At 48.0% G+C, this 25,550-nt stretch overlaps 1 protein-coding gene across 5 annotated transcripts in view; it reads left to right on the top strand.

Moving 5' to 3' along the window:
- LOC116969900 (serine/threonine-protein phosphatase 1 regulatory subunit 10-like) overlaps positions 1-25,196 on the top strand; it is a 36,425-nt gene extending 11,229 nt beyond the window's left edge. For 3 of the 5 annotated variants that reach the window (XM_033016655.1, XM_033016656.1, XM_033016653.1), the window contains exons 4-19: positions 21-156; positions 1,183-1,234; positions 3,558-3,638; positions 4,827-5,015; positions 5,976-6,081; positions 7,202-7,311; positions 8,049-8,149; positions 9,052-9,196; positions 10,389-10,583; positions 11,816-12,062; positions 14,942-15,017; positions 16,208-16,408; positions 18,687-18,786; positions 20,468-20,578; positions 20,678-20,923; positions 22,651-25,196. In XM_033016655.1, the coding sequence (XP_032872546.1) occupies positions 21-156; positions 1,183-1,234; positions 3,558-3,638; positions 4,827-5,015; positions 5,976-6,081; positions 7,202-7,311; positions 8,049-8,149; positions 9,052-9,196; positions 10,389-10,583; positions 11,816-12,062; positions 14,942-15,017; positions 16,208-16,408; positions 18,687-18,786; positions 20,468-20,578; positions 20,678-20,923; positions 22,651-22,760 (2,206 nt within the window). In that variant the 3' untranslated portion in view covers positions 22,761-25,196. The remainder of the gene's footprint in view (positions 1-20; positions 157-1,182; positions 1,235-3,557; positions 3,639-4,826; positions 5,016-5,975; positions 6,082-7,201; positions 7,312-8,048; positions 8,150-9,051; positions 9,197-10,388; positions 10,584-11,815; positions 12,063-14,941; positions 15,018-16,207; positions 16,409-18,686; positions 18,787-20,467; positions 20,579-20,677; positions 20,924-22,650) is intronic. The other 2 variants (XM_033016654.1, XM_033016657.1) reach the window with 2 other exon arrangements.
- Positions 25,197-25,550: the final 354 nt, after the last annotated feature.

The raw sequence follows: 25,550 nt of genomic DNA, 5'->3' as shown, positions 1-25,550 counted from the left end.
CATTTGTTTCCTTCCTGAAGGTTCATCGGCATTGGTGGTTACAAACTGCTGAATAATTGGCTGGCCTATTCCAAAACTGGCAGCAATGTGCCATTGTTGCAGCAGATTCTGCTGGCGTTGCAGTTGTTACCACTCAAAGTGGACCATTTGAAACAGGTAAATAAAAACCCTGAACAAAGAACTTCCATTAAGGGAGAGGGTAGTCATTGTCTTCAATCAAAGACTAGATCTGTATTCAATGGTACTTTATTGTCACATGTACCTAAGCAACGTGTAATGGAACATTGAAATTTCTCGGCTTGGACGAGTGCAGGGTTATTTTCATCAAAACAGGCCCTTCAATCCACACCGACCAACGATGACTCGTTCACATTAGTTCAATGTTCAATTAGTTCAATGTCATCCCACTTTCTCATCCACTCCCTGCACACTAAAGGCAATTTACAGAGGCTCAATTAACTTGCAAACCTGCACGTCTTTGGGATTGGTCTCGCCTGGTCACAGGGAGAACGTGCGGGCTCCACACAGCGCCCGGGGTCATCAACGAACTTGGTTCTCTGGCACCATGAGGCAGCAGATTAGTATGACTAAATGTTAAGAGAATCAAGGGTTGTGTGGAGAGTGCTGGCAATTGGAGCTGACAGAGGTCAGTCATGAGCTGCCAGAGAAGGTAGTCGAGGCAGGTGCTATGACATTTAAAAGACATTTGATAGGTACATGGATAGGAAAGGTTTAGAGGGACATTGATGGGGTGGGACTAGTGTCGATGGGGCATCTTGTTCTGCCGAGAGGTCTGTTTCCAAGCTATGACACTGAATTGTCCAGGATTACCTGCCTTGATTTGTGTTGGGGAAACCGCGATGTGTTCTGTAAGATATTACAACTTTTGCATGTAGATAGCAACAAAGCGCAGGTTTTCGGTCCACACTGTTGCCAGTGTGGGTCATCTTTATTATACAAAAGTACACTGCGCATACTCGCACTTATTCACGAGATTGATAAAATATTGAATATATCATGTGACATAAATCATTCCATTCTAGAACTCAGGTCTTATAGTTACACTTCCCATTATATACACAACATGTACACATTTCCATTCCTGTGGGGTGGGGAACAGAAAGCAGCATTCATATAAAATCCAGCGAGCAACTTCTTAACCTGTGCTTCATTCTGTTTCAGAATAACACTGCCAAGATAGTGAAACAGTTGAGCAAGACGTTTGAGGATGAAGGTAAGGTGGTCCTTCGATTTGTAGAAATACTGCATCTTGTAGAAAAAGTAATTGCAAAAAAATAGTTTTGTTTTGTGAACTTGCTGACCCCATAGGAGCTATTATCGATTATGAATTTGTGGTGTTATTGATGATTGGATATTTAATTGTATGTTGATGCATTAATGGACCGTGAAGCTGCAGCAAGACTTTCATTGTTAAAAAAAAAAGACAGTGCCGGAGTAATTCAGCGGGTCAGGCAGCATCTGGAGAACATGTATAGGTGACGTTTCACAGAGTGCTGGAGTAATTCAGTGGGTCAGGCAGCATCTGTGGAGAACATGGATAGGTGACGTTTCACTGAGTGCTGGAGTAACTCAGCGGGTCAGGCAGCATCTCTGGAGAACATGTATAGGTGACGTTTCACAGAGTGCTGGAGTAACTCAGCGGGTCAGGCAGCATCTGTGGAGAACATGGATAGGTGACGTTTCACAGTCAATCTGGTAAAGGGTGACAACCCGAAAGTCACCTATCCAGAGATGCTGCCTGACCCGCTGTGTTACTCCAGCACTCTTTGTCTTTTTTTTTAAACCAGCATTTACAGTTCCTTGTGTCTCCAACAATTTAATTGTTCTGTTGGCGGTCTTAGAAATGTGTAAGAGGGGATCTTATAGAAACATATCAAATTCGTAGAGGATTGGACAGGGTAGATGCAGGAAAAATGTTCCTGATGTTGGGGGAAGTCCAGGTCACAGCTTAAGAACAAGGGGTAGGCCATTAGGACTGAGATGAGGAAAAACTTTTTCACCCAAAGAGTTGTGAATCTGTGGAATTATCTGCCACAGAGGCAGTGGAGGTCAATTCACTGGATGTTTTCAAGAGAGTTAGACAATAGACAATAGGTGCAGGAGTAGGCCATTCGACCCTTCGAGCCAGCACCGCCATTCAATGTGATCATGGCTGATCATCCCTAATCAGTGCCCCGTTCCTGATTTTTTTTTTTTTTCCATATCCCTCGATTCCTTTAGCCCTAAGAGTTAGATTTAGCTCTTGGTGCTAAAGGAATCGAGGGATATGGGAAAAAGCAGGAGTATTGTTCTTTGTCATTTGAGACGGTAAATGTCCATTTTGATCTTTCCTGTACTGCCTACTACATGCCTATACTTTCTTAAGATGTCTGCAGTAGAACTCCACTGCAGTTTGATTTTCATTACTCACCCACTATTTGATCTGAACAATATCGTTGTTGGGTACCAGTGCAATTTATGTGTAATCTGGCTGTCACTGATGGTGGTGGTGTGGTTCACGAAAAAATGAGAGATGAATCTTTAATGCAACAAAGGTTTTTAATTTACTTTATCACAAAGTTTGCTATAATGAAGGGTAGGGAACTCGTGTGGGATGCCTTTCAAATAAAGATCTGTTGAATCCAGTAGTAGTTTAAAAAAAAATTTAAATAAGTTTTGGTCTCCGTGTTATAGGAAAGATGTTGTCAATCTTGAAAGGGTTCAGAGAAGATTTATCAGGATGTTGCCGTGACTCGGGACTGAGCTATAGGGAAAGGTTGAGCAGGCTCGTGCTTTAATCCTTGGAGCGCAGGAGGATGAGGGGTGATCTTGTAGAGGTGTACAAGATCATGAGAGGAATAGAACACACAGTCTTTTGCCCAGAGTAGGGCAATCGGGAAGCAGAGGGGATAGGTTGAGGATGGGGAAGATTTAACAGGAGTCTGAGGAGTGACACAAAGGGTGGTGGGTGTATGGAACCAGCCAGAGGTGGTAGTTGAGTACTATCACTACGTTTAACACACAGACATGAATCGGGTCGGTTTAGAGGGATATTGGCCAAAAGCAGGCAGATGGGACCACTTTAGATGGGGCATGTTGATCGGTGTGGGCGAGTTAGGCTAAAGGGCTTGTATACTCTACGCCTCTATTTAACTAGTAGTATCTAACTTGCTCAGTGCCACTGGATTTAATAGATCTTTATTTGAAAGGCAGCCCTATTCCCCTTGATCAGGTCTATCTGTTGACCTGTTAAGTGAGATACTTAAAAAACAGGGGGGTGGGGCAAGTTTGTTGGGTGCCTATACTCGTCCATGCAGCAACAATGGTGATTTGATGAATGCATGCATGCATGTTGCAGCTTGTCAAAGCGAGCTCAGATTGCTTTTGATTTACTGCATCCCCACGGGGTAGGAGATTTTTGACTTCACGCCATTTGCAGCATTTGGTACTCCCTGAGAATGCAGAAATCTTAGCGCAAAGAAAGGTTCTTTTGGAACCTGAACCCTTTCTTATCTGATCAAGAGCTGCTTTTAATAATTTCTTCTGGTTTCTTTCAGAGCTCAGGAGGTTGGCACAGGTTTTGGTCAACCATTGGATGACTCTCATTCGATCTCAGAGTTTGGGCTCTGGAATGATAGGTACAATTCCATTCTTGTTCAAATTAATTAGTACTGGTTACTAGAAATGATGTATCTGACATAAGGTGGCATCCGTTGATCAAATGGAGCGGTGACTGTATTGCTGGTATCCATTAGAGATGCAGCGCGGTAACGGGCCCACCGAGTCCCCGCCGACCAGCGATCCCCGAACACACACACTGGAGACAGTTTGCATTTATACCTAGCTGTACAAACCTGTGCACCTTTGGAATGCGGGAGCAAACCGAAGATATCGGAGAAAACCCACCCAGGTCACGGGGAGAACGTACAAGTTCTGTATAGACAAGCACCCGCAGTCACCACTTTATAGGTGCCATCTTGTAACCTTCAAGTATACAGTTGTTAAAAATGTAGAGTCTTAACTTGGTCCTATAGGCCATTGTCCTGGCAGTGGAACTGGGTCGGCGTTTATGGGGTCGATGTTGTCGCTGTCCTCCCCTGCTGTTCTGTGCAGCTGCAGAGTATTTTTGCCTGTAAGATACAGTGTGTTGATAAGCATTTTGTAGTTCTGACTGCTTTTTAATGAGATCTTTAGATTTCAAGTGGAATCTGCAAATTTATGTTTTTTGCACATAGTATTCATGCCATTTGTTGTAAATCCTTGGTTAAAGAATGGATCGTCCGGGCTTGTATTAAAGAATGGATCGACTGGGCATATCCTCACTGGAAATTGGAAGGATGAGAGGGCATCTTCTCGAAACATATAAAATTATTAAGGGATTGGACAGGCTCGATGCAGGAAAAATGTTCCCGATGTTGGGGGAGTCCAGAAACAGGGGTGACAGTTTAAGAATAAGGGGAGGCCATTTAGGACTGAGATGAGGAAAAACGTTTTCACCCAGAGAGTTGTGAATCTGTGGGATTCTCTGCCACAGAAGGCAGTGGAGGCCAATTCACTGGATGTTTTCAAGAGAGAGTTAGATATCGCTCTTGGGGCTAACGGAATCAAGGGATATGGGGGGGAAAAGCAGGAAAGGGGTACGGATTCAGGTTGATCAGCCATGATCTTATTGAATGGCGGTGCTGGCTCAAAGGGCTGAATGGCCTCCTCCTGCACTTGTATTCTATGTTTCTAAATGACACGGTTGCTAGGGATGTTTTGAATTCCAACAGTATGTTTCTTGTCTCAACTCTGAAACTTGATTTTTAATTTTTTTTTAAAATCTGTAGAAAAACTTCCAGAGAAAAAGAAGCGGAAAGATGAAGGAAAGGTTCGAGCGCCAGATTCCGAGAGAGTCCCAGAACCCAACTCGGACCTCCGAGAGGAGGCGAAGGAGGAAGAAATGGAGATGAAACGAGAGAAGCCCAAATCATTGCGGACAACGGCCCCCAGTCACGCCAAGTTCCGGTCCACAGGTGAGCTCTCCATAACACACACAAGCAGAATTCCATCATGGCTGATCTGTGTTTCACTCTTATCCCCATTCTTCCGTCCTAGCCATAACCGTTGATGCTCCTACTAATCAGGAACCTATCCATCTCCTTTGAAAATCCCCACTGACTTGGCAAACCACAGCCAATGAATTCCACAGATTCACCACCCTTTGGCAAAATAAATTCCTCCTCGTCTCCATTCTAAAGGGACGTCCTTTAATTCTGAGTCCTGGAGTCCCACTTGTGGAAACATCCTCTCCTCGGCCACTCTATCCAGGCCTTTCATTATTCTCTGTGCTTGAGTGAAGAACGGATGCAACTATAATGTGGGGACGTTCTTTGGCCCACTTTCCTATCTTCTTCACTCCATGCTTTACTCTCATATCACGGAGTATGTCTACAACACAGCCAATGGAGCAGAGAATACATTTTTGGCATGCATTTGTCATTTACCCAAACATTTGGTTTAATTTGAACTAGATGGAATCTTTTTAGTGTAAGCTATAAGATACCTACTAGCACCATCTAGTTGTGGAAATGGAGAATCATTTCCTTGCAATGCAGATTATTTGTGAAATTAACTGTTTTACAGAGGTTTACTGTTGTCAGAGAATGTGATTTGTGCTTCAGAGAGAGCCCTTCAGCCCACCATGCTGATCACTGGTTCATACAAGTTCTATGCTATCCCACTTTCTCATCCGCTCTCTACACATTAGTGGCAATTCACAAAGGCCAGTTCACCTTTACAAACCCGCACGACTTTGGGATGTGGGAGGAAACCGGGACATGCGGAGGAAACCGACGCAGTCACGGAGAGTGTGCATACTCCTCACAGTCATCATCAAAACGCGGGTCTCTGGCGCTGTGAGGCAGCAGTTCGACCCGCTGTGTTAAACTGAAAGCTTACGTTAATGTTATAACTAATGAGTTTTTTTTTTACAGGTCTGGAGATGGAACCAGCAGTTCCCGTTCAGCCAAAAAAGATCATCCCTGGTCCAATCATTTCTGACAAGTACAACATCAAGCCAGCACCTCTCAAACGACCAAAGTAAGATCACTGTTACCATGCACATTGTTTCATACATTCATACTGCTGTGGCAGTCGTCTGCTATTCAATACTGTTCTGGGGCTTGTATAGTTTAATGTCTTTCTTGTCACGTGTACCTAGGTAGAGTGAGATTGCTTTTTTGCATGCAGTTCAGTAAAAATTGTTACTGTACAATCAGGCTCCAAGTACAAGAGTATAAGCATAATAGATTACACTGAGGGAGTACACAAGAATCGACATGTTTCCGATGCCATTTTGTGCGTTTAGTTTCAGTTTCGAGATGCAGCGCGGAAACGGGCCCTTCAGCCCACCGAGTCCGCGCCAACCAGCGACGCCTGTACACTAACACCATCCAACACACTAGGGACAATTGCAATTCTACCAAGCAAGTTCGCCTACACACCCATCTGCCTTTTGAGTGTAGGAGGAAACTTGAGATCCCAGAGAAAACTCGCGCGGGTCATGGGGAGAACGTGCAAACTCCGTGCAGACAGCACCCAGTCTACCGCTGCGCCACTGATTAAAATCCTCAAAGTTGTTAAAATGTATAGAGTGTTAACTTTGCCATAAAGGCCTGTCGGCGGCAGATTATCAGAGTGCATTTTTTACAGTGTAAATAGTACTGACTTAAACTGAGCATCTTGGTCAGCAGGGACCTCCGTTTCAGGCTGGCTTAACATCTGACTTGTACAAGGGTCCGCGGGACGTAGCCCTTCGGCAAGTTGGGGGACGTCTGTAATTTAACATCATATCTGCTTCAATTTTTAAATTGGTGGCAGATGAGTCCAAATGGGCACGGTGACGGGAAATATCTCTGCCCTTGTTCAAAGTCAGTACATGAGGTGCCGGCATTGGTTTGCTTCCATCAGAAAGAGAACCACCTCTGACAAGCCAGCTGAGCTCCCTCCCTCAGTATTGAACTCGGAGACGAGAATAATTGCTCCAATCTTTGCTTGGACCACCTGCAAGCTTTGAGTCACTGATCTAGAATGAGCTGGGGCCCTGTTGATCTTGGCAGCTGTGGTTTTTAATCCGTCGCTGTAATTAGACGCCTGTCTTTTACAAGTTGACTCGAACTCTTGCTGTCATTGACCCCCTCTTTTGTGTGTTATTTCCTAGCACGTCTTTAACAAGCAATGCTGCGCCGCAAGTGGAAAAGAAGTACAAACCGTTAAATGTGACGCCCAACACTACCAAGGAAATCAAAGTCAAGATCATTCCTCCTCAACGTGAGTATTTGCCACCTTGTTCTTGTCTGAAAATGCTTATTGATAAAATTCCATGTGTTCTGGACTTCCCCAACATCGGGAACATGTTTCCTGCCTCTAGCGTGTCCAAACCCTTAATAATGTTATATGTTTCAATAAGATTCCCTCTCATCCTTCTAAACTCCAGAGCTTGTACGTTCTCCTCCTCTCCCTACATTCTCTCCTCTGGCTTCACAATTTGCAAGCCTTCAATCCATCTGTCTCACACACTCTACTTTAATTTCCGGCCTTTGTTCCAAACATCTGCCCATCAAAAAAAAACCCTCCCCGTTTCCACCCATTGCCTGCCTTGTCTCTCCAGAGACGCGGTTTTATCTCCGAGTTACTCCAGCACTTTGTGTCCTTTGGTCTAGAAGCACAGTGTGGGGACAGATAACACAATGCAGGCAAGGAACTATGTGTGAGTTTATGTGAGATACGAAGCTCAGATGCACTGAGCCGTGCGAGGGTCCTATGCTTTCTTCAACATGCAGAGAGGCAACAAACTTGAAGGACAGAGTACACCCACATGTGGAACAGTATGGAAGGGCAGAATGGCCACTAGTTTGTGTATGTGACAATGTCCTGCACATCACTTTTAACTGTTAGTACATGCTCTGCAGCCCCAACCTCAGAATCTTTTTATTTTCATTTGGCGTTTCATAAAGTAATCGGTTAGATTGGCTGCACCCTGACAGTGCTGTGTCTCCTGTTTGCAGCCATTGAGAGTACCGGCTTCTTGGAGGCACTCAACTCTGCTCCAGTACATGGGCAAAAAATCAAGAAAAAGAAGAAGATGACATCACCAACCAGCATCAAGGTACTGCGAGAGTGACGAGAGTGTGGACTATATTGACTTGGCGGTAATTCTTCAACAAGTGGGAGGTTCAGTTTACAGTAAATAGCTTTTTGTTGCGTGCCAACCAGTCAGCGGAAAGACTATACATTATTACAATCGAGCCGCCCACAGTGTGCAGATGCACGATAAAGGGAATAATGTTTAGTCTCTAATGCAGTCCGAGGGTCTCCAGTGAGGTTTCCGAGGTTGTCTTTGAGGTGATCTGTAAAGAGCTTTTGGTTATTCTTGGAAAACAAGCAAAATTGGGTCTGAAACCACTTCCCTCAAAGGTCTTGCCAGTACTGGATTCTAACCCCCCCCCCCCCCCCCTCCCAGGTTACAGCAGGGTTCAGTTCCTGTAAATTGCTCGCAATCCAAACAGTTCACAAATCGCCATTATGTCAGCATTGGGAATACGGCCATGACCTGAGTTCCCATACAGCTGAAGATGTCTACGGTATAAAGTCAGCAAATCCTCCCCACAGTTCACCCAAACGCTTGCTCGTATGTATGGCCTGTATACAAGTCAGGCATTTGTATGGTGGGGCGGGCCTGTATGAGCAAGTACATATACCCAGAGACTACCACTATAAGCTAGCGAGGTGATGATGTTGGTCAAAATGATTGCATAACCAGTTGGCAATCTTTGAACAGCAATGTCACGCATGGCTTCTTAATTCTAGCAACCAAAGAGATCCTGTACTCTATAATGAGCTAACTACCTGGCACGCATCTGTGCACATTTGTTGCGTGCACACAGGCGTGGCGATCGCATTGTTCTGTGGGGCAGTTTGGTCGCCTGAAACCAATGGTTTACACTCTGCTTTGTCATCTTTGTTGCTGACTCTGGGGTTTTTGAGCATTCTCTCTATCTCTCCTTTCAGTCTAATCCCTTTGATCCGAAAGCCAGCCCTGAACAGAGCAGCGCCAAGCCGGCCTCTCCAGATGCTGCCAGCATTGAGCCCATGGATGTGGAGAGGTCAGCCACACCTATACCGCTGGAGGAGGTGTCCGAGCCCATGAAGATCAGTAAGTCCTACAGCAGTGTTTGAAATATCCCAGCCAAGATATTTTAATGTTAGTCGTTATTGACTTTAAAGAACGTCGGAGAAACAGGCCCGGGTTCCACACTATCAATCTTTTTTGGCAAGGAAATGAGCCATTTGGTACAAACAGCCTCTCCCCACAGCTCCCTCTGCCCCCACTCCATCTCAACCCGTCAGCACATTCTATTCCCTTCTACCACCGCACTTATCTAGCTTCCCCTCGCAGGCACGTGCGTATGTAATATGTCTCAGTCACTTCATGATGTAGCGAGGTCTTGTTAATTCATCTTGAAATTTCTGCTGGGTTTAGTAACGTCCAAACTTTGAGCATGAGGGGAGGGTCTTCCTCACCAGGAATCTGGAGCGTTAAATTGCTTTTGCTGTCCACTAAGACAGTATGTGCATGAACCTATCTGAGCAGACCATCTAGGGCAGGTATACCAGAACCAAACACAGTCAGTCAATGGGGAAAAATATGTACAAATCCAGAATCAACAAATTTACCCCCTGGGTAGGCGAAATTTATCCCAGGTTGGGAACCCTTGATCTAAAGACTCTGAACATCTCTAGAATCTAGCATGTGCAGGAACGATCTGCAGATGCTGGTTTAAATCGAAGATAGACACAAAATGCTGGAGTAACTCAGCGGGACAGGCAGCATCTCTGGAGAGAAGGAATGGGTGACGTTTCGGGTCTTGACTGAAGAAGGGTCTCGACCCGAAACGTCACCCATCCCTTCTCTCCAGAGATGCTGCCTGTCCTGCTGAGTTACTCCAGCATTTTGTGTCTTTATCTCCATAGAAACAGAAAGTAGGTGCAGGAGGAGGCCATTCGGCCCTTCGAGCCAGCACCGCCATTCATTGTGATCATGGCTGATCGTCCCCTATCAATAACCCGTGCCTGCCTTCTCCCCATATCCCTTGACTCCACTAGCCCCTAGAGCTCTATCTAACTCTCTCTTAAATCCATCCAGTGACTTGGCCTCCACTGCCCTCTGTGGCAGGGAATTCCACAAATTCACAACTCCCTCCAGAATCGACATGTTTTATGCTATCCATATTTCTGCTCCGTTTTGACTTGCCTTCGGTCCACTCCCACCACACCGGGCAGACGGGTGTTAAACATAAACTGTGCTAGTGCCTGTGTGACATCTTGTGGGCTTTGTTTCTCACCAGCAACGGCGGAAGAGGACATCCCGGTGTCCGTGCCTGTGTCTGTGCCTGTGTCGGTGGCCGAGCCCTCTGTCCCCGAGGCAGCGCCAGAAGTGACCAAATTAACCAAGAAGGGGAAGAAGAGGAAGACTGTGTCATGGCGCGAGGATTCCATGCTGCGAGATTATTTCTACTTCGAGCTGGACGAAACGGAGAGAGGTGAGGCACGAGTTTGTCACTCTGTTTCCATTAGGGTTGTGTTGCCATTATCTGTTACCTGATTGCTCTTGAACGGAAGCTGGCAGGTGGCAAGATTAAGGTTGGTGTCATTATTCAGCTTATTTACATTCCATAGACATAGAAAATAGGTGCAGGAGGAGGCCATTCGGCCCTTTGAGCCAGCACCGCCATTCATTGTGATCATGGCTGATCATCCCCTATCAATAACCCGTGCCTGCCTTCTCCCCATATCCCTTGACTCCACTAGGCCCTAGAGCTCTATCTAATTCTCTCTTAAATCCATCCAGTGATTTGGCCTCCACTGCCCTCTGTGGCAGGGAATTCCATAATTCACCCTTCTATCCCGTAAGATATAAAAGGTGCAGGTTGAAGTGCTGTTCTCGTGCCGTACTTTAATGTGGACCTTTAGAGATACAGCGTGGAAACAGACCCTTCATTCAGCCCAATGAAACCGCGCCGACCAGCGACACAAGCAATATCCTTCACTCTAGGGACAATTTTCAGTTTTAAAATTATACCAAGCCAATTAAACTCCAAAACCTGTCTTTGGAGTGTGAGAGGAAACCGGAGCACCTGGAGGAAACCCACGTGGTCACAGGGAGCTCCATACAGGCAGCACCCGTAGTCAGGATTGAATCCTGGTCTCTGGTGCTGTGAGGCAGCAACTCTACCCTGTACTGTTCTCTGTTATAGGTACCTAGGTGAATGGGTGGTTCAGTTGTCACCTTGTGCCTTATCAATGGTTTAAACCTCTGCCTTTGTGCAGCCACTATCTAGTGAAGAACTTGCCATCAAACTGCCACACTCCTCTGCCAGAGTCCACATGAACTTTTCTATTTGCCTGCTTAAACTGACAGACCCCCCTATTTTATTCCTCTAAATGACGTTCCTTTAGGAAGGAGATGAGGAGGAATTTCTTTAGTCGGGCTGGTGAATCTGGAATTCTTTGCCACAGAAGGCTGTGGAGGCCAAGTCAGTGGATATTTTTTAAGGAAGAGATTGATAGATTTTTGATTAGTACGGGTGTCGGGTCTGTGGGGAGGGCAGGAGAATGGGGTTAGGAGGACGAGATAGATCAGCCATGATTGGATGGAGGAGTAGACTTGATGGGCCGAATGGCCCAATGCTGCTATCAAATGGCTTTTCTATCTTGCCCATCTTTGACGGGTCTTTGTGTGTTGAGCTGACGATCTAATCCGCTTCCCTTTCAGTCAACGTGAACAAGGTCAAAGACTTTGGTGAAGCTGCCAAGCGTGATATGATGATGGACCGGCAGGTGTTTGAGAACGCTCGCAGGATAAGCACCGACACGATGGAAGAGAAGGTCCCATGGACCTGCCCGATCTTAATCAACCTGGGCCCTCAGCTGGCAGAGCGTGGCAGCTGTAGTCAGGAGAAGTACATTCAAGGCGAACGAGAGAAAGGAATCCTGCAGGAAATCTTCCTGTCGAAAGACTGGTACGTTCTGTTCCCTCTCGGGTATGTGTAGTGTTGCGTTGTGCTTCACAGGGCGGCATGGCTGTTTCTGGCCACTTCTGGTTCAGTCCACCAGGTCAGCACGTGGCCACATCGTAACTAGGTGTTTGAGCTGCTGCCTCACAGCGCCAGAGGTCCCGTTTCCATCCTGACCTCGGCTGCTGTCTGGGTGGAGTTTGCACATGTCTCCCTGGGACCAAGTGGGTTTCCTCCAGGTGCCTCCCACATTCCAAAGTCTGTAGGTTTATTGGCCCTCTGTCAATTGCCCCTTGTGTGCAGGCAGCGGTTGAGAAGGTGGAATGACATGGAGGTAATTTGAATGAGCGATCGCTGGATCGGCGCGGACCCGGTGGGCCGAAGGGCCATGTCCACACCGTATCTCAAACCTAAACTAAACCGCACTGAATAATGCAGATGGCACAGACCAGCGGTGGGGATAGGGGAGGGAATCTTGGTGAGGAGGGAGGTGTAAAGGGAACACTGATTCAAGGTTAGACCTGTATTTATGCAGCCTCATGTGTAGCCTTCGAGTGCCTGAACAGTGAACCACTTTTCAAATGTTCCAAGAAATACTGCAACTAATTTCCAAACAGCAAACTCCCACAAGCAGCATCCAAATGATGAGTAAGTTGTCTCTTTGGCATTAGTTTGGTGAATGAGAACTCCTCCCTGTGCCAGAGGAATGTGCGGCTTGGCTATGCTCTTTGCCTGTGCCGTGCCTGTTTGGTGCACACCAGAGATATTTCTATGGGGCTTGGACCTACCTTCTCTGTAGACTTTAGAGAGAGAGCGAGAGAGAGAGCAGAAACCGATCCTCAGCCGTGCCGACCAGTGATCACCCCATAGGCGAGCTCTCTTCCGAAACACAATGGGACAATTTACCATTCTTACAGGAGCCAATTCACTGACAAACCTGTACATCTTTGTCTTTGGTATGTGGGAGGAAACCGAAACACCCGGAGAAAACCCACGCCGTCACTGGGAGAGCGTACAAACTCCACACAGACAGCACCCATAGTCCGGATTGAACCTGGCTTTCTGGCGCTGTGAGGCAGCAACTCTACCGCTGCGCCACCCACAAATGAGCGGCGGCCAGTACTGTATGTGACCTTGGCTGCTGTGTTCACAGCTGCCTGTTTAATTATTGATTCCAGGCTATATTTTGCCCTTGACTGAACTATTTTGAGCTGGGTAGTTGTGCCGTTGCCAATTTGAGCACCTGTTCGCAGTTGAGGCGACAGGCGGGCTGATTGGCCCATTAAAACTGTCCTGGCCCATTTACTAAGCTTTGAGCACAGCACAGGAAAAGAGCCCTTCAGCCCACTAACGTTTGTGTCAAACACGATGCCTAGTTAAACTGATCTATCTGCCTGTACGTGATCCTTTCAACTTTCCCCCTCTTGCTCTTCCCTCTGGTGTTGGATATTTACCCCCTGGGGAAAAGCCTCTTCACTGTCTGCCCTATCTATGCCTCTTATCATTTTTATTACTTCTATCAAGACTTAACCTCTGACATTCCAGCTTCTGTGGTTTCTAAATCCACTGCCCTTTCAGGCCAAGTTAAATGTCTTCCTCCTGGCTCTTGCCTTGAACACTTGCTTCATGGTCTTCCTGCTAGTGTCTCCTTGGTTACTCTGCCATTGCTCCTGTTGGCATTTAAACATCTAACTATTCTCTTGATCCTTGTTCTGCGATTTTGAGTCTTATATACCCGGGGCTGACCCACTGAGCCTGGTGTTAGAAATGAATAATTGGCAATGCTGGTTAACAAATGGGCACAAAGTGCTGGAATAACTCAGCGGGTCAGGCAGTTTCTCGGGAGAACATGGACAGGTGATTTTCGGGTTGGAACCCTTTTCCTGAAGATATCCATGTTCTCCAGAGATGCTGCCTGAGCTGTGGAGTTACTCCAGCACCTGTGTCGTTGAGTGTGGAGCAGCTTTGGAGTTTAAGTCTGCCAACATAAACCACTTGAGCAGGGTGCTGATGTAGATCTTTGGTCACCTGCACCGGCTACATGAAACGGCCTTCAGCCCAACTTGCCCCATCTACACTAGTCCCATATTTGGCCCATATCCCTCAAAACCTATTCTATCCATGTACCTATCTAAATGCTTCTTAAACCTTGTGATAGTACCTGTCCCACTACCTCCTCTTGCAGCTCGTCCATACATCCACAACCCTTTGTGTAAACCCCAGGGTTCTTATTAACCCCTCACCTTAAACCTATGTCCTCTGGTTCTCAATTCTCCTACTTTCTGAGCAAGAGACTGTGTGCCTACCAGATCTGTTCCTCTTGTGCTTTTGTGTAAGATCACCACCCCTTATTCTCCAAGGAATAAAGTCCTAGCCTGCTTAACCTCTCCCGAAATATAGCTCAGGCCCTTAAGTCCTGGCAATGTCCTTGTAAATCTCCTCTGCACCATTTCCAGCTTGACTCCATCTTTCCTATAACATGGTGACCAAAATTGAACACTAAACACTAAACTTGTCCTCACAGACGTTGTATATAACTGCAGCATGACCTCCTAACTTCTACACTCAATACCCAATACCGACTGATGAAGGCCAATGTGCCGGAAGCCTTCAAGTTGTTGTTTTGTCCTCCACATTCCTTGCGGGTTCCTAACTTTGGCTGAGAGGGGCAAAGGGAACAAAATACGGGATTCTGGATAAATATCGGAGGTGCATTTGGAGCAGGTGGACCTGTAGAGAACCAGAATTAGTTTTGCGGGTCTGATTAGAGCTGGTGAAAGGCACGAGTTATGTTGGGTTTTTCTCTTCACTGGCGGCCAGCCCAAGGTGCTGTTTCATCAGAGTATTTGGTGCACGTATTGATCTGTTTGTGTTTGGATCCACAGCGTTCCAGACAGTCCCCATGAACCTGACCCCGAATCCTACGAAACCATTCCGCCCAAGGTCATTCCACTGGATGATGTAAGTTTCCTCTTCGTCGTGTTCTCATTGGGCCTGTCCCACTTAGGAATTATTTTTTTGGGGGTGACTACAGGCGACTGCGGCAAACTGTTCAAAAAATGTTGGTGACAATGGCAACAATATTTGCTGTCGCCAGCTGTTGTAGGTGAATTCCATTAAAACTAGTTGCCTAAGTGGGACAGGCCCTTAATTCACTCAAAGCCCCTTTGTTTGCTGGGGTAAACGTTTGATATCATAAGTTATAGGAACAGGATTAGGCCATTCGGCCCATCAAGTCTACTCCACCATTCATTCATGGCTGATCTATCGCTCCCTCTCAAACCCATTCTCCTGCCTTCTCCCCATAGCCCCTGACAGCCGTACTAATGAAGAATCTGTCAATCTACGCCTTAATAATATCTATTGACGTGGCCTCCACAGCCCTCTGGCAATGAATTCCACAGATTTGCCACCCACATCTGACTAAAGTAATTCCTCCTCATCTCCTTCCTAAAAGTACATCCTCTGGTCCTAGACTCTCCATATCCATTCTATCCAGGCCTTTCACTATTCGATAAGTTTCAATGAGGTCCCCCCTCATCTTTCTAAAATGCATTGAGTAAAGGCCCAGTGCTCATCACATCATAACCCATGTTGTCTAGAGGGAATTGAGTTTTCATTGTCTTCTCAAAGTGCCTGTGTTGCGTTTATTTTAGTGCTCTCCCCACTATCCCCCAGTGTGCCGCATTTGTTTAGTTTTTTGCTCGGGGGGGATCATCTTTTAGATTAGAGAAACAGCATGGAAAAGGAGCCGTTTGGCCCATCGAGTCCATACTGACCACCGGTCACCCGTTCACAATGTTTCTGTTATCCCACTTTTGCGTTCACTACCTACAGGCTGGGGGCAAGTTTACAGCGGCCATGGGTTGATGGTGAGAGGGAAAAGATTTAACGGGAATCTGAGGGGAAACTTTTTCACAGAGGGGGATGGGAATATGGGACAAGCTGCCAGAGAAGGTAGTTGAGGCAGGTACTATAGCGACATTTAAAAGATATTTGGACAGGTACAGAGATGGGAAAGGTGGGGGGGCTTAGGTGGAGCGCAGACAGGTGGGATTAGCATGGTCATGTTGGGCCGAAGGGTCTGTTTCTGTGCTCTATGACTTGGTCCTTCAGCTGTTACATCCCATCTTTGTGGCTTCTGTCTCCAGGAGAATGGAGTCGAGGAGATTTTGTATGAAGAGCCGCTGCTGCCCGTCATTGGCTTGCACTCCCCGGATGGTTCTGGAAGCTCCAAGCTGCCTCCAGTGTTGGTCAACCTGATGGGCAGCATGGGCATAGTGAAGGCACAGCAGGCTGGCGTGAATCCCAACTCTGGCATCAACGTCCAGGAGCTCCTCACCTCCATCATGGTAAGTGGCAGGCGGGCAAACATACCGCAGAGGCTGGAAATCTGAGGAAAAGACGTGGCAGGCAAAACATACCGCAGAGGACAGAAATCTGAGATAAAGTGGCAGGCAAAACATACCGCAGAGGACAGAAATCTGAGATAAAGTGGCAGGCAAAACATACCGCAGAGGACAGAAATCTGAGATAGTGGCAGGCAAAACATACCGCAGAGGACAGAAATCTGAGATAAAGTGGCAGGCATTACATAACGCAGAGGCTGGAGATCTGAGATAAAGTGGCAGGCAAAACATACAGCAGAGGACAGAAATCTGAGATAAAGTGGCAGGCATTACATAACGCAGAGGCTGGAGATCTGAGGTAAAGACGTGGCAGGCAAAGCGTATTGCAGAGGCTGAAAATCTGAGGTTAAAAAGTGGCAGGCAAAACATACCGCAGAGGACGGAAATCCGGGGTAAAAAAGTGGCAGGCAAAACATATCGCGGAGTATGGAAATCTGAGGTAAGGATGCTAGCTATTGGAGAAAAACTCAGCTGATCAGGCAGCATCTGTGGGAAGAACAACAATTAATGTTACTGGTAGCCAAAAGTGCAGATGCCGGAAGCTCAAACAAAACGAGGTTGGGAAAACAGATATCTTAAGGTCTTGTATGTTTGAGATTATAAGAGCAGAATTAGGCCATCATGTCTTCTCCACCATTCGATGGTGGCTGGAATAATAGATGCAGACAGTATGCAAAGTCATCATGTTTTTGGCGCCATCTTAAGACCAGGTGATATTGGTGCAGAATTCCCTCTCTAACCTGCTCTCCTGCCTTCTCCCCGTAACCTTTGACATCCTTGCTGATCAAGAGACTGTCAATGTCCACTTTAACACACACCCAATGATTTAGCCTCCACCTCCATCTGCAGCAATGGATTCCAGATTCACCACCCTCTGACTAAAGAAATTCCTCCTCATCTCCATTCTAAAGGCTACATATTTTTCTTCTGACCCCTTGTCCTCTGGTCCTAGACTCTCCACTTCCACTCTATCTAGGCCATTCAGTATTCCCCCTCACTCCAAAGATGTAGAGGTTTGCAGGTTAATTGGCTTCAGTAAAAATTGTAAATTGTCGCTGCTGTGTAGTGTATCAGAGGGCCGAAGGGCCTGTTTCCGTGCTGCATCTCTAAAGTGTAAACTTAGCAACTTGTGTGTGGGAGGAAACCCCTCTTAATGGGAGAATGTGTAAACTCCACACAAACAAGATTAGTCAGGATTGAACCCTAGCACTGGAGCTGTGTTTTTAGTGCCAGTTTAACTCACTTCATAACACCTTGTTTCGAGAGATTAGGCAGTGACTCTGAACACTTTCGCTTATTCCCGAGCACTAGGTCATTGACAGTGATCCAAGTGCAGAAAAAGATTAGGTGCCCAGATCACCATTCTTCCCTCAGTACAAGTGCCACCCCTTCCATCTGTGTGGTGCAGTCTGGGTTCAGTTTATTGTGAGCGGCTTTCATATTGGTTGCCGACCCCTGGTGTAGACAGTCAAAACCTTCTTCCCACGATGGAAAAATCAAATGTTAGAGGGTATAGTTTTAATATGAGAGGGGAAAAGATGAAAGGAGATGTGCAGGGCAAGATTGTTTTACACTAAGGGTGGTGAGTGCCTGGAACGTGCTGCCAGGGTTAGTGGTGGTGGAGGCTGATACAATAGTGGCATTTTAGAAGCTTTTGGATGTGCACACAGATATGCCAGGAATGGGTTTATCCAAGCCGCACAGACCTATGGATTATGCACAGGTAGACAAGAGATGGAGTCACTCAACGGGACAGGCAGCATCTCTGGACAGAAGGAATGGGCAATTTTTCGGGTCGAGACCCTTCTTCAGACTGAAGTTACTTGCTGAGTTACTCCAGCATTTTGTGTCCATCTTCGATTTAAACCAGCATCTGCAGTTCTTTCTTACACATAGATAAGAGATGGTCTGGGCATCATGTTCGGCACAGGCATTGTGGGCCGAAGGGCCTGTTTGTGTGCTGTGCTGTTCTATGTTCTACTGTGTAACCTTGGCTGAGTTTAGGAAGGAACTGCAGATGCTGGTTTAAACTGAAGATAGACGCAAAAAGTTGGAGTAACTCAGCGGGACAGAAAAAGAATAGGTGACGTTTGGAGTCAAGACCATTCTCCTGTCCCACTGAGTTACTGCAGCTTTTTGTGTGTTTGTTGGTTAAGTTTAATTGCTTATGAAACAAGTTCATTGTATTAACCAACCTTTTTGTTTTGTTTTGCCCACCCAGAGCAATCAAAAGCCCATCGAGGAGTTGGTTAAACAGCCAGAGTTTTCGGATAAAATCAAACAGCTACTTGGGCCCCTGCAGCAGCAACAAGCCCCTCCAGGTACGTTAACATGCGTGACCCTGGACTGTGTGTGTGTGTGTGTGTGCCGCATCTAGAAACATAAACAATAGGTGTAGGAGGAGGCCATTTGGCCCTTCGAGACTGCACCGTCATTCAATATGATCATGGCTGATCAACCAAAATCAGTTCCCCGTTCCTGCCTTCTCCCCGAATATCCCTTGATTCTTTTAGCCCCAAGAGCTAAATCTAACTCTCGCTTGAAAGTATTTCACCCAGAGAGTTGTGAATTTGTGGAATTCACTGCCACAGAGGGCAGTGGGGGCCAAATCACTGGATGGATTAAGAGAGAGTTATATAGAGCTCTAGGGGCTAGTGGAGTCAAGGGATATGGGGAGAAGGCAGGCACGGGTTATTGATAGGGGACGATCAGCCATGAATGGCGGTGCTGGCTCGAAGGGCCGAATGACCTCCTCCTACACCTATTTTCTATGTTTCTATTGTGAAGTATTCCCAGTCCTGTGTTGATGGGGAGTTAAAATACAGCCCCTCTTCACCGGCTGATGGAGTCAAGGTCGAGTTGGGGAACCTCCCCATAAGTTACAGAAGTCATCAAGCCCAACATTCGGTCCCTGGTGTGGGACAGTGATCAGGATCAGAGTTTAAATGTTCAGCATCCCATTATTATCCATTGATTGCTACCTCAAAGTGAAGATACAAGCGGATAGCGACTGGTTTCAGTCCGATTCTGCCCCTCTGCACCCTGTTGGAAGAACAGAGACGGCAGCGGTCCCCGATCTCCAAGGATGGTGAACTGGGGAGGGGCAGAACCGTGTGGGAGGTTGGAGTTCACAACTTCCTTTAGTTGCAGTAGCTCAGTCAATCTGCAGCCAGTGCTGGAGATGGTGCCTAGGGCAGAGGTAGATACAGAAACCCTCCAGCGGCTCAGATAGCATCTCTGGAGAATAGGAATGGCTCGCGCTTCTCTGAAGAAGACCCATGTGCAACACACATATAAACAGTTCATGTTTAAGAAGGAACTGCAGATGCTGGAAAAATCGAAGGGAGACAAAAAAGCTGAAGAAACTCAGCGGGTGAGGCAGCATCTGGAGCAAAGGCATAGGTGACGTTTCAGGTCAAGACAAAACGTCACCTATTCCTTCGCTCCTGAGTTTCTCCAACATTTTTGTCTCCCCACAAACCATTTTATCATCATTACTTTTTTTGCATATCTTTTCATTCATTGTTCTATATCTCTCGACATCACCGTCTATATCTCTCGTTTCCCTCTCCCCCCCCGACTCTCAGTCTGAAGAAGGATCTCTACCCGAAACGTCACTCATTCCTTCTGTCCAGAGATGCTGCCTGACCCGCTGAGTTACTCCAGCATCTTGTGTCTATCTTTGGCTTCTACCGGCATCTGCAGTTCCTTCCCACATACACAGTGGCGAAGCATTAGAGTTGCTGCCTTTAAAGATTTTAAATTATTTGGTGGATTTTTAATTATTTTGGGGATTTTAAATTATTCAGGGCCATTTTATAATTATTACCTGGAAGCTTTTATTTAATTATTCGACTGGTTTTTCTATTAGGTGGGAGCATTTTGTTATAACTTGTGCATTTTCCATAATTGCTGGTGTTTTTTTATTAAAAAGCAGGGTGGGTTTATGATTGTCCAGATATATTTATTGCTTGAGTACTTGACTTTGCTCTTGTTCCCCAGGCCAACAGATGATGGGCCCTCCTCCAGTGATGAATGGCTTCCCGCCAGGCCCCAACAACATGCCCCACTTCCCACCCGGTGGTCCCGGTGGTCCGGGCAGCCCCTACCCAGGTAGGTGTAGCAGCCCTTGCTCCACTCCCGCACCTTCCCCCACACCCCCAGCTCTATGTTTGTGCATCGGCCTCACCTTCCTGTCCGTCCTCCCCGCAGGTCCCCATGGTCACAGTGGCCCCCGGACGATGGGCCCCCCTCAACAGCGCGACAGCTACTGGGAGCCCCCCGGTGACAACAACAACAACAACAACATGAGGGGCCCCCCTCACGGCATGCGCGGGGGCCCCTACTCGCGAGGCCGGGGCCGCAACAACGACCAGGGCTTCAGGGGCCGCTGCAGCCGAGGGCCGCACTCCCACGGAGGGGGGAGAGGAGGACATGGCAATGGCAACCACAATGGAGGTAGGTGGTCATGAGGAGGAGAGGGGTCTCTGACTGGGCAGCTCCGTACAGTCCTGGGGGTGGAGGTAGGGGGGATGCTGAGGGAAGAGGAGAGGGTGTGGGGGGATGTGCAGAGAGGAGTGGTCAGTGAGCAGAGGGTGGCGGGGGGGTGATTGTGGGGCAGCTTGTTGGGTGAACATGGTTACATAGCCCAGTGCAGCACCGGAGAGGACCTTCCACCCACTGAGTCCATGCAGGCCCACTAGTCCCACCCTACACACACACACGCACAATCAATCTACAAACCTGCACATCTTTGGAGTGTGGGAGGAAACAACGAAGATCTCGGAGAAAACCCACGCAGGTCACGGGGGAAAACGTGCAAACTCCGCACAGACAGCGCCCGTAATGGGGATGGAAGCCGGGTGTCTGGTGCCGTGAGGCAGCAACTCTACCGCTGCGCCACCGTGCCGCCCTAGAGCATAGAACGTTAAACCACGAGGCTGAGTTAAGGTGGACGGTTTTCCCCAGGGTGGGGGCGTCTAAAACTCCATTCAATGCCAGCGTGGACAGTCTGTATAGGAACCTGCGGGTGGCCAGTAAATGGTGTGAGCTGTGGTCGTGGGTCAGCCTGTTAGGGTTAGGGTAGAGGGGGGGGGGTGAGGGAGTTTTGGGGTGGGTGTAGAGGGGGTGAGGGAGTTTTGGGGTGGGAGTAGGGGGGTGAAGGAGTTTTGGGGTGGGTGTTGAGGGGGTGAGGGAGTTTTGGGGTGGGAGTAGAGAGGGGGTGTAGGGTTTTTTGGGTGGGGAGTCGAGGGGGTGAGGGTATTTTGGGGTGGGTGTAGTGGGGGTGAGGGAGTTTTGGGGTGGGAGTAGAGGGTGAGGGAGTTTTGGGGTGGGTGTAGAGAGGGGGTGTTGGGTTTTTTAGGTGGGGATAGAGGGGGTGAGGGAGTTTTGGGGTGGGTGTAGAGGGTGAGGGAGTTTTGGGGTGGGAGTAGAGGGGGTGAGGGGGTTTTGTGGTGGGTGTAGAGGGGGTGAGGGTATTTTGTGGTGGGTGTAGAGGGGGTGAGGGTATTTTGTGGTGGGTGTAGAGGGGGTGAGGGTATTTTGGGTGGGGATAGATGGGGTGAGGGTATTTTGGGGTGGGTGTAGTGGGGGTGAGGGAGTTTTGGGGTGGGAGTCGAGTGGGTGAGGGTATTTTGGGTGGGGATAGAGGGGGTGAGGGAGTTTTGGGGTGGGGATAGATGGGGTGAGGGTATTTTGGGGTGGGTGTAGTTGGGGTGAGGGAGTTTTGGGTGGGGATCGAGGGGGTGAGGGTATTTTGGGGTGGGAGTCGAGGGGGTGAGGGTATTTTGGGGTGGGGATCGAGGGGGTGAGGGTATTTTGTGGTAGGGGGTGAGGGTATTTTGTGGTGGGTGTAGAGGGGGTGAGGGAGTTTTGGGGTGGGGATAGATGGGGTGAGGGTATTTTGGGGTGGGTGTAGTGGGGGTGAGGGAGTTTTGGGTGGGGATCGAGGGGGTGAGGGTATTTTGGGTGGGGATCGAGGGGGTGTGGGTATTTGGGGTGGGTGTAGTGGGGGTGAGGGTATTTTGTGGTGGGTGTAGAGGGGGTGAGGGAGTTTTGGGGTGGGGATAGATGGGGTGAGGGTATTTTGTGGTGGGTGTAGTGGGGTGTCGGGGCTGTTGTGTGCGTCCTGTCCTGTTGAACACACTGGGGTTAACGGGACGATTGGCTTCTTTCTCTCCACACAGACATGTCAAACAGACCTCGGTGCCGGCACTTCATGATGAAGGGCAGCTGCCGCTACGAGATCAACTGTGCCTTCTACCACCCGGGAGTGAACGGGCCCCCACTGCCCTGATGGCCAGGGGCCACCCGCCCGCCTGATGGACAAAGCAGTCAGTCGCTCTGAGGCCACGTGTGGAGAGCTGCAGAGTGTTGTGGCTGTGCCAGGCACTCTGACTTGTGTGGAGACAGGCCCGTGACGTTGGCTGGAGTCAGCGCACCCCTCTCTCACCCTCTCTCTCTCTCTCTCTCTCTCTCTCTCTCTCTATCTCTCTATCCTGTGGAAAGTTTGAAGAGTCGCCGGCCGTTCTCTGCTCTGCTCTGATCTCCCATCAGCGTCTACACAGGCTCCAGGACGATGAGACTGGAGGGGCATTAGCATGGGATTTAGACCACTACAATGTGACACTGGACCTCGCTCGCTGCCCCCACTGCCCCTTGCCTCCGTTCCCCTTCCTGTTTGCCTCTGTGAGGCTTATCACGGCCGCTTTGAATTGCAGCTGAACTTTGAAGGGGAGGACAACTAAAACTGCTTTACCCCCCCCCCCCCCACTACTGGCGAGTCTGCTCCAAATACTACTGCGGACAAGGACGCACGCCCCTCTGCCCACTCGGGCGGCGATGCAGAGAGGAACACTAGCTCGCTCCTCTTCCCCGCCCTCGTATCGGAAGCAAGCGGAGACAGAGACAGCGTGCGGCACCCCCCACCCCCTCCCCCATGGACCAGGCAACTACTGAACACTTCTACCTCTGCAACAAGTGCCAGCCAGCCAGCGATTCGCACTGCATCAGAAGCCCAGCCACCCTTCCCCAACACCTTTGGACTTTTGCTTTCTGCTGAGTGGGGGTTGGAGGGGAGGGGAGGAGGAGAAGAAATCCACGAGTTTGAGCCCATGCTCCGTAGCAAGTGGCCTCAATGGCTTTCCACCCCATCTCTCCTCGCCCGCTCTCTTTGTGACAAGTGCTGACAGCCTGCAGTGGCTGAAATATTTGTTTCCAACTATTTTTGTAAATATCTATTTTGTAATAAAAGGCGGCTGACTGGTGCTGTGGGCCTGGGGGGGGGGTGGGGGTGTCCTCTGGCCCAGAGTGTGGCTTGTAGGTCAGCAGACAAGTCGCTGCGTGCAATGTCCTTCAGCCGTCGGCCCCTTTAACAGGGCTGACCTCCTGCTGCAGCCGTCTGCTGGCGATCCTGCCCACCAAAGTTCACGATGTTCGCCCTCCCCCCTCCAGCCCAGAGTAGCTGGGTATAAGCACTTGCTTGCAGTACTGAAGGTGGCCGGTCACTGGTACACACCCTGGGGACAATTATACCGCTGGTGTTGGCAGTATAATAAACTAGAGGCTGCGTGTGGAGTTCTGCCATCACAAGATACTGTGACAAGCAAGTGATGGCTTTAACGTTGAAGTAACCCTCGCCCCTCTCTCTGGGTTTTATTTTAGTTCTCAGCGTTCCCTCTTGCTGTCAGCCCAGGGGGTGGTTAGTCAACATCTCTCAGCCCCCCGTGGGAATAAACCTCACCTGGTCAGCTCTGAACATCTACAATGTTTATGGGGGGATTACCAGGTAGCTTCTTCCACGCAAGATGCTTGGCTTCCTGTGAAAGGCTAAGACTTAGATTAAACTGAGACTAAGATTTTTGCCCCTATTTTTCTTTATTTTGAAAGCCCAACGCACTTGAGTTTAACTTTAGAGGGAGCAGGTTTTTTACGTTTGTTCCCAGCAAAACGGATTTTTGGATTGGTTCCCCCGACCAGCCGACCGACTGAGTGATGTGCCGACAGACTTTTGTGTCCCGTTACAGATGGGCTTTGTAAATAAAGCTGCCATGCCCAGAGCGTTGCTGGGTACTTTGGGGGAGGAGTGCGACTGTTGGGAGGGAGTGGTGGGTGAAGCAGGCAGCCTCGTGCAGCAGGCCAGCCAGCCAGGCCGGGCAGGAGGCGAGCATGCAGTGGATCAGCTACCTGTCCACATTGCACTAACACCACCCTTGTACACTTACAATCGCAGCCTGATCTCCAGAGTGGGGGTCCCTTTCCTTCAGAACCTTGTTTAATTTTACAGATGTATATGTTCGATGTTTGTCCATTTTGTTCCCTTTTATATAAATATATATATATATTCAAGAAAAAAACCCCATCAGAACAGATGTGGTGTCAATGGCTGCTACTGATCATTTTACAGCTCACCGGTTTTCTTTTGAACAAATGGATATTGTACAGTTTTGTCATTGTGCTTAAAAAATATAAATAACCAGGAAGTTTTTTTTAAATAAACCAATTAAAAGTATTTTGAAAATGGCCTTGTACTGGTGTAAACCTTTGTGGCAATGTGATATTCAGGAACGGCTTGCTGCTGGATCAGTGAGTGATGCATCAACCTGCTGCTAGTCTCTTTGGAGGCACCAACTGTTAGGAATTGTTGTTGTTCTTGACTTTGTGTGTGAAATCAGTTCTATCTTTTGTATGGTATTTGCTACTTTTATATTTTAATAATAAAATATTGAAACCACGGAGCTGTACCTTGAATTTAATTTGTGAAACTGCATCACACAATGACTGAATGGATGAATGAATGGATGAAGTGCTGATTGAGAGAGGCAAATCATCGCCGTACAAAATATAGCCCACCTCCCTCCCCCTACTGGAGTACATATAAACTGCACGACCCAATGCTCATACCCTTGTCACGGGTTAATAAGGATTTACCCTGAATCCATACCTACTTTTAAAATTAGTATTAAGTTGGCAGTTTCATTCCCAGGCTTGTAGGTGAGGCAAACTAAATAACCAGGGAGTAACGTTCCTTCTGAGGGTTTAAAGCCACCTCAACCTTCTTAGTAAACATCACAAAACCCATACACAG

The sequence above is a fragment of the Amblyraja radiata genome, unplaced genomic scaffold (assembly GCF_010909765.2).
Source record: "Amblyraja radiata isolate CabotCenter1 unplaced genomic scaffold, sAmbRad1.1.pri scaffold_391_ctg1, whole genome shotgun sequence".
Lineage (NCBI taxonomy): Eukaryota > Metazoa > Chordata > Chondrichthyes > Rajiformes > Rajidae > Amblyraja > Amblyraja radiata.
The sequence above is the reverse complement of the archived record's forward strand: the minus strand, read 5'-3'. Positions and strand labels throughout refer to the sequence as shown.